Source organism: Ictalurus punctatus, chromosome 8 (assembly GCF_001660625.3).
Source record: "Ictalurus punctatus breed USDA103 chromosome 8, Coco_2.0, whole genome shotgun sequence".
NCBI lineage: Eukaryota > Metazoa > Chordata > Actinopteri > Siluriformes > Ictaluridae > Ictalurus > Ictalurus punctatus.
The window spans coordinates 287,501-295,266 of record NC_030423.2 but is presented as its reverse complement, the minus strand read 5'-3'; the positions used below and the strand labels follow the sequence as shown (position 1 = coordinate 295,266).

General features: G+C 44.3%; 1 protein-coding gene across 2 annotated transcripts; it reads left to right on the top strand.

Annotated features, from left to right (window-relative positions):
• Positions 1–490: 490 nt before the first annotated feature.
• On the top strand, positions 491–7,297 carry LOC108268514 (histone-lysine N-methyltransferase PRDM9). 2 transcript variants are annotated; one of them, XR_008396909.1, is made up of 8 exons: positions 491–743; positions 1,295–1,466; positions 1,620–1,721; positions 1,951–2,222; positions 3,136–3,203; positions 3,428–3,621; positions 3,959–5,070; positions 6,811–7,297. XR_008396909.1 is itself a non-coding variant. In XM_053682322.1 (7 exons), the coding sequence occupies exons 2-7, from the start codon at positions 1,319–1,321 to the stop codon at positions 4,942–4,944; spliced, it is 1,770 nt and encodes a 589-aa protein (XP_053538297.1). In that variant the 5' UTR covers positions 491–743; positions 1,295–1,318; the 3' UTR covers positions 4,945–6,781. The 2 variants fall into 2 exon arrangements, 1 of the variants encoding a protein (XP_053538297.1); XM_053682322.1 differs by lacking the exon at positions 6,811–7,297 and having other exon boundaries at positions 3,959–6,781.
• The last annotated feature ends 469 nt before the right edge of the window (positions 7,298–7,766 follow it).

The window sequence follows — 7,766 nt, the reverse complement described above, 5'->3', positions numbered from 1 at the left end:
CTTAAACTGAGGCTTACTCTTACTAAATTTACACTTGTGTATAAAATATTTAGCCAAAAACAACATAATTTAATTAAGTAAAAATAAAAACTAAAAAAAATCTTGACTTTTCTTTCTTATAATGTGTAAAACAGAGAATTATATTTTCATATTTCAAAGAGATATCAGGAATTATATCAAAAAAATGTCCAAAATGTTTCTCCAGAGATTGTTCCTGAACTCAAAACCAAAACAGCTGGAAAAAAATGTATCCTCAGTTTGGAGATCACAGGAGGAGCGATTTACATCAAAGTCATCAGAAATAAAACGATGTAAAATAAATAAATAAATCATAATAAAATTGTAGGTAGCGCTGATGTATCATTTTATAAGACATGTATTTAATTTTATTATAAATAAAATATTTTTGAGGCAGAATCCACACTATCCCAGTTCATGTTGTCCGAGACACAACCTCCAGCAGGGGGCGCTGCTCGCGTCGCTCTGTCTCCGTGTCTCCGTCATGAACCGAGAGGAAGAGAAGAAGAAGAGCTGCAGCTTCACAGCCTGAGCTCTTGCTAATCATTTCTACATTACAATAATCTGACAGGATTTATTTAAACTACACAGTAGCAATCTTATCTAGTGTGTGTGTGTGTGTGTGTGTGTGTGTGTGTGTGTGTGTGTGTGTGTGTGTGTGTGTGAGAGAGGGAGAGAGAGAGAGAGAGAGAGGTGATTAACTCCGCTCTGCTTTAAATCCTGAGGTAAGTTGAAGCTGTTGGCTGAGCTGCTCGGTCAACAGTTAGAGGCTGAATCCCAAACAGAGTTCCACTTTGTGTAGAAGTGCACTAGGTAGGGAGCAGATAAAGGCGCGGCACTGAAGTTCACTTTTCTTTGTCTAGCGCTTTAACAATGGGCTTTATCCCAAAGCAGCTTTACAGAAATATGAAGTGCACTACATCTAGTGGACAGTGTTGGGATTCAGCCTGCTAACTTTCTATCTATCTATCTATCTATCTATCTATCTATCTATTTATTTATTTATTTATTCTCTCTTAACTGGACAGAATTAGACAGAAACAGTAGAGAAGTGTAAACTCTGTCCTGAAGAAAGTTACAGCTTTACCTCTGAGTGTTACACAGTGCTGACACTGGAGACTCCTTCCATACACTTTACGTAAACATCTCCTTACAGAAAGCGTCACCACATCCCTGTGAATGAGTCGTTACTATAGAAACGATAAGGTATTAGAGTGAGAGCGTTAATATAAACTCCTGCTACTGTTGTAGAGAATTAACCACCACCTTCTGTTAGTGTCTGGATCAGCTGGGTGAGGACATGCAGACGGACGTGTGCAGCACTTCTGATGGAAGAACATCGAGCTCGGTGGGACACGTCGCCTCTGTGGACCAACAGAACAGAGAACCCTGGAAGAAACCTCTGAAAGAGGAAGAAACTGATGAAGATGAGGATGAAGATTACTTCTGTAAGACAGTCACGTACTTCAGAGACGTGTCTACAGATATAATAACACTTTAACGAGAGATGTAATAACACTTGCCAGTCTGCTGCAGTTCATGGTGTGTGTTGATGTTCTCACTCCTGTTGAGAGTAAATCTGAAATGTTCTGAATCTGTAGATGGAGGAACTTGCAGCTCTGTGAAAGACGCAGAAGATCATCAGAACGCAGAATTCCAGATACTTATAAAAGAAGAAGAACCTGAACATGACGACATTCTCTGTAAGAGAGCGGGACGCGTCGGACTCTTCCGTTATAACGACGCCACAGTGATGGTTTTTAGTTTGTTTAATGATATTGGTATTTATTTAGACTCGAAGTTATTTTATAATCAAATGAAATAGAGTGAGGAAAAAGTGTTTATCTGAAGTCACATGACGACGCATATGGGATGCTTACGATATTTTGTTCTGAAGATGATTTTTTCATATCTTTTTTTCTCTCGTTCCAGACTGTGAGGACTGCAGATCTTTCTTCATCAACAAGTGCGAGGTTCACGGTCCGGCTCTCTTCATCCCGGACATCGCGGTTCCACTGGGGGTCGCTGACCGGGCCAGACAAACCCTTCCTCCCGGTCTGGAGATCCGGAAGTCCAGTATTCCCGACGCAGGCCTGGGAGTGTTCAACAACAGCGACACTATTCCAGTCGGCGCTCACTTCGGGCCCTACCAGGGAGACACGGTGGACCGAGAGGAAGCCATGAACAGCTCCTACTCCTGGGTGGTGAGTTAGCTTCTTAAGACAGTCCAGTGTGTGATTACTGGTTTGTAAATCTGTCTCTCTCTGCGAGGTCGTATCTTCAACATCACTGCTATGCTGATGATGCTCTCCTCCTCCTCCTGCTCCTCCTTCTCCTCTTCTCCCATCCTCATGTTTCTGTTCGGATCTCAGCGTGTCTGGTGGACAACTCATCAGGGATGGCAGCTCATCTCACCTGAGACTAAATCCCAGCAAAACTGAGCTACTGTACATCATGTCAAGATCTTGTGATCTCCTTGGAGAACTCTCAGATCTCACCATCAGACAACACGGGAAACGTTATATTTCAGGAAAACCTTACAATGCAGGTTTCTCCATTACAACGTCAGGAGGATCAGGAGGACTTTTCTCTCCATAGAGGTCACTCAGGTGTCATGTTGGGGTTTGACTGCTGCAGCTCGATTTTGGCAGGTGGGTTTTCATAACGATGCTGTGCTGATGACACTCAGCTCATCTTCTCCTTTCCTTCCTCACTCATGGGTCTGCTCGAGTCTCTGCAGCTGAGACTAAATTCCAGCAGGACTGAGCTTTGATCTATCCCTGGAGTTGCATCCCGACATCAAGATCTTGTGATCTCCCTGGACTTCAGTGGCCTTCGTAGAGGACACACAAGTGCTTCTTCATTTCAAGGCTGGACTGCTACGACGTGCCCCTGGCAGGTCTGCCTCTCCAACTGATCAGTGTTTTAGACAGATTTAACACACTGATGCTCTCCTACCAGGTCAGAAACAGACCTCCACCTACCTGTAGTCTAAATCAAACCCCACTCGACTCCACCCATCGTCCCTCGTGCTGCAGGGAAGACTGATTTTACCTCCGTAATGTTTAATGGAATAAAATGTAAATGTATAACATACATTAATGTTGTTTTTTGCAGATACATAAGAGCGAGCAGAGTGAAAAATACATTGATGCCACGTCAGAGCTGCATTCTAACTGGATGAGGTGAGAAATCTTACATGTTCACTATTCAGACTCTAAAAACGTCTTGCATAGATTTACTGTGCATATCTCTGCTGTTAAACCGGTATATACTGGTATAAACTGGTATAAACTGGTATATACTGGTATAAACTGGTATATACTGGTATAAACTGGTATAAACTGGTTTATACTGGTTTCCTCTCAATCGTTTTCTTTCCTTCTGTGTGAATCCCTCGTCCTCTCAGGTACGTGAATTGCGCCCGTAATGATGAAGAGCAGAATCTGGTGGCGTTTCAGTATCGAGGTGGGATTCTGTACCGCTGCTGTCGACCCATCGGACCTGGACACGAGTTGTTGCTGTGGTACGAAGAGGAGTTCGCTAAAGATCTCCACAGCTTCACCTTCAACTACATCTGGAGCAGAAAGTGCTCCGTAAACGGTTACGTCCATTTATGACTTGATTGGGATTTTAATTATTTTAGAATTATATGATTCAAGGGCGTTTTGTTTTTTTTCTCTGTCGGTTTTTTTCTCAGTTCAGTTTGGTTTGGTTTGGAGAATGAGGGCAAGGGGACGAGGAAATATTAAACCGTGTGCTCCATAGAACCACTCATCTAGAACTCCTTGTTCATTACTGATGATCATGTGACCTGGTCACATCTTCAGGAATCTGTCTGGTCTTCCAGAGACCCAGTAGATCATTTGATTATTTTCTGTGGGCCACGTCCGCACGAACATACAGATGTTATAACTTCTGATATTCTTTTCTGCTGCAGGAACGAACACCATCCTTCAGGTTTTCTCCTGCTCCTCATGTCCACTTTCCTATACATCCAAAAGTTATCTCCACAAACACATCAAGAGATGCCACCACGAGGAATACGTCCGACTCCTGAAATCAGGAGAGATTAAATACGAGAGTCTGGTGGCCTCGAAGAGCTCCAGTCAGTCCGCCGCGGTGTGCGTGGACGGTCTCGATGCCGACTCTCCTCGCATGCAGACGCAGAAAGCTCCTCTCCAGTGCTCGGAATGCGGGAAGAATTTCATCCAGCGTAAACATCTGAAAGTGCACCAGCGTGTTCACACGGGCGAGAAGCCGTATCAGTGCTCGCAGTGCGGGAAGACTTTCACGCAGCGGAGCAGTCTCCAGCTCCACCAGCGCCTTCACACGCGAGAGAACCTGTGTCAGTGCTCGCAGTGCGGGAAGAGCTTCACTCAGCAGATCCATCTCCAGGCACACCAGCGCATCCACACGGGAGAGAAGCCGTATCAGTGCTCGCAGTGCGGGAAGAGTTTTAGCGAGAAAGGGAGTCTCCGACGACACCAGAACATCCACACCGGCGAGAAGCCGTACCACTGCTTGCAGTGCGGGAAGAGTTTCAGCGAGTTAGGAACTCTCACGCGACACCAGCGCATTCACACGGGAGAGAAACCCTATCAGTGCTCACACTGCGGGAAGAGTTTCAGTGAAAGAGGAAACCTCCGAACACACCAGCGTATCCACACGGAGGAGAAGCTGTATCACTGCGCACAGTGTGGGAAGAGTTTTACTCACCAGAGCACTCTCCAGCAGCACCAGCGCATTCACACCGGAGAGAAACCCTACTGCTGCACCGTGTGCGGGAAAAGCTTTACCCAGCACGGCAGCTTCCAAAAACACCAGCGCATTCACACCGGAGATAAACCCTACTACTGCTCCGTGTGCGGGAAACACTTCACCCAGCAGGGCAACTTCCAGAAGCACCAGCGCATTCACACGTGAGAGAAACCGTCCTGCTGCGTACAGTGTGGGAGGAGCTTCATTCACGAGAGTCACCTCCGACTCCACCTGCGTGTCCACACTGAAGAACAGCCGTATCACGTCTCGGAGCGTGAGAAGAGCATTCCCGTATGATTTTATATATATATATATAAGTGGCGTGCATAAGTACTCCACATTGAAGTGGAAAGACTAGGACACTGTCGGAGACCTCAGTGCAGTGAGCAGTAAACAGGGGATTAGTCAGAGAAACAACCGAGCGGCCAAGGGAATGCTACCACCACCATCCTTCTCAGGGCTTCCACAAAACATAGCTCTTTGTGCGCAGGCCAAACAGGGTACTTTTTGGCTTAAGTTTTTAATTTTGGTCTCAGCAGACCGGACAACATGGGTTTGAGTCTCAAAATGGGATTTCACATCGATTTCTTTCCTCTGTGTTTCATCTTGTCACTCTTCCATAAAGTCCAGTCTGTGTGCAGTGTTCAGGCTCGTGCTTGTGTCTGTGACTAATCCCCTCTTTTTACCCACTCACTGACTCGCTGCCTTTAGGTGTTCGGCCTCCTCGAGTCCTCCCCGAGTCGCGGTTCTGTCGCATTCCTCACGTTTTTAATCGCAGATGTAACGTCCCGTCTGCAGGAGGTTCCGAGTTCAGGATATTTTTTTAGAACAAAACCCTGACTGATATTTTTCCAGAACTTTGTTTTGATGGCTCGTTGGTCTTCATTAGGTTCTCTAACACACTCTGGGTTCCTCCAGGAACTGGAGATTTACACTGAGATCATGTGACACTTTCATTACACATAGCTCCACTCTGTTCTACTCATCATCTCACTTCTGATGGAAACTCAACCAGAACTATGTTAGGGGGTGAATACTTATGCACATACAACTTTAATATATTTTTATTTCGAAATCATTTCCCTCCTACTTCAGTATTATGGGATGTTTTGTGCAGATTCATGGTATAAAATCCTGATGAAGTCCATTTCAGTTCTAAACTGTAACGTGTGGAAAAGTCCAAGGGGGTGAATACTTATGCACAGTGCTGTATTTTAAAAAAGATTTTCAGAAGATGTGTGTGAAGTCCCGGGTGTGTAGAGAGTGAGACAGAAGGAGCCGGAGGAGATCCGTTTCCTCGCTGTGTTTATAGAGAACAGGTTACCATTCTTTAAGTTGTGTTTCATGTGGTGGAAGACAGACAGGTGTCTCCTGCACACAGACAGGTGTCTCCTGCACACAGACAGGTGTCTCCTGCACACAGACAGGTGTCTCCTGCACACAGACAGGTTAGACCACACCTACAGTAATGATTATTTCTGTCAGGTTTTACGTTCTAATAATAATAATAATAATAATAATAATAATAATAATAATCTGTTCTTATTAGTGATACACTCTTTCCGTTATTAGTGACGTTAGTAAATAAAATATTAGAGTTTATATATCATCATGTACTTTAGTAGTATTGTAAGATATATGTAAGGTATATTTACGGTAATCTCTACGCGTTTTGATTTTCTTGTCACTCGGTTAAACCTGCGTGTAAATAAATGACCCTGGACATGCTTTCGATTAAATGTTTCCCATCAGACCCTGCTGTAAAAAACCTGTACAAACCATCACAGAAATTCTAATGGTTTCCACTACAAATACCGTTACAAACCATCAGCTGTTAAACATTAAAACTGTTACCATTACTGGTCCTTAATGGTATCCACTAGACATAACATGCCACCAATAGAAGGAAGCAGATTACCAGTAGAGACCCACAGGGACCATTACAGTTTCCATTTAAACCATTACAATTCCCATTATAACCATTAAATCCATTACAAATTCATCTGTTGTTGTTGTTTTTTTTCCCACTAGGGTCTTCCTGTAAGAAATTGGGGTCCAGACTGCCCAAATAAGAATAATTTCCAACATAAAAATACATGATATGATATATTTGTTATTTTGTGGAAGAGAGACCAACATGGACCTGAAATCACTTTACACCTATGTCTCTGTTCACTTGGCGAGAAAGTGACAGGGACGACCGGGACATCAGAGACATCAGAGACATCAGGGACGACCGGGACATCAGAGACATCAGGGACGACCGGGACATCGGGGACATCAGAGACATCGCTCCACACAGTTTCATACAGGAAAACCACATAAATTACAGGTCTTTATATTTATAACTGTTTTCTTTTAAGGAGGGCTGAATTGCTGTTAAAAATAAATAAAACACGACATCTTGCCTGAAAACGTACACTTATTACTATGAATTATTTTGTTTTTAGGAAACTAAACATGTTTCTTTAATAAACTGAAATGTTTATAATAAATAAAGTCTGTATTTATTACAGAAGCTTCTAATGCCGTTGCTGCTTTTCCTGATATTATATAGAAGATTCTAGTCTTGGTGCGCACAGCGATGTAGAGGTTAACGCGTTTGCTTCACACCTCCAGCGTTTTGGGTTCGAATCCCGCCTTCGTCCTGTGTTCGCAGAGTTTCTACACTCTCCCCATGCTTCAGGGGTTTCCTCCGGGTGCTCCGGTTTCCTCCCCCAGTCCAAAGACCTGCACTGTAGCTGATTGGCAAAATGTCCAAAGTGTCCGTAGTGTGTGAGTGTGTGTGCCCTGAGATGGATTGGCACCCCGTCCTGGGCGTCCCCCGCCTCATACCCCGAGCCCCTTGGGATAGGCTCCAGGCTCCCGTGACCCTGTAGGATAAGCGCTACAGAAAATGGATGGATGGATGGATTGTAGTGTCTATATTCGACGATCTCACAGTGTCAGCGTTGGCCAATAGTAAGTGAGCATAGCGTGTGTGTGAC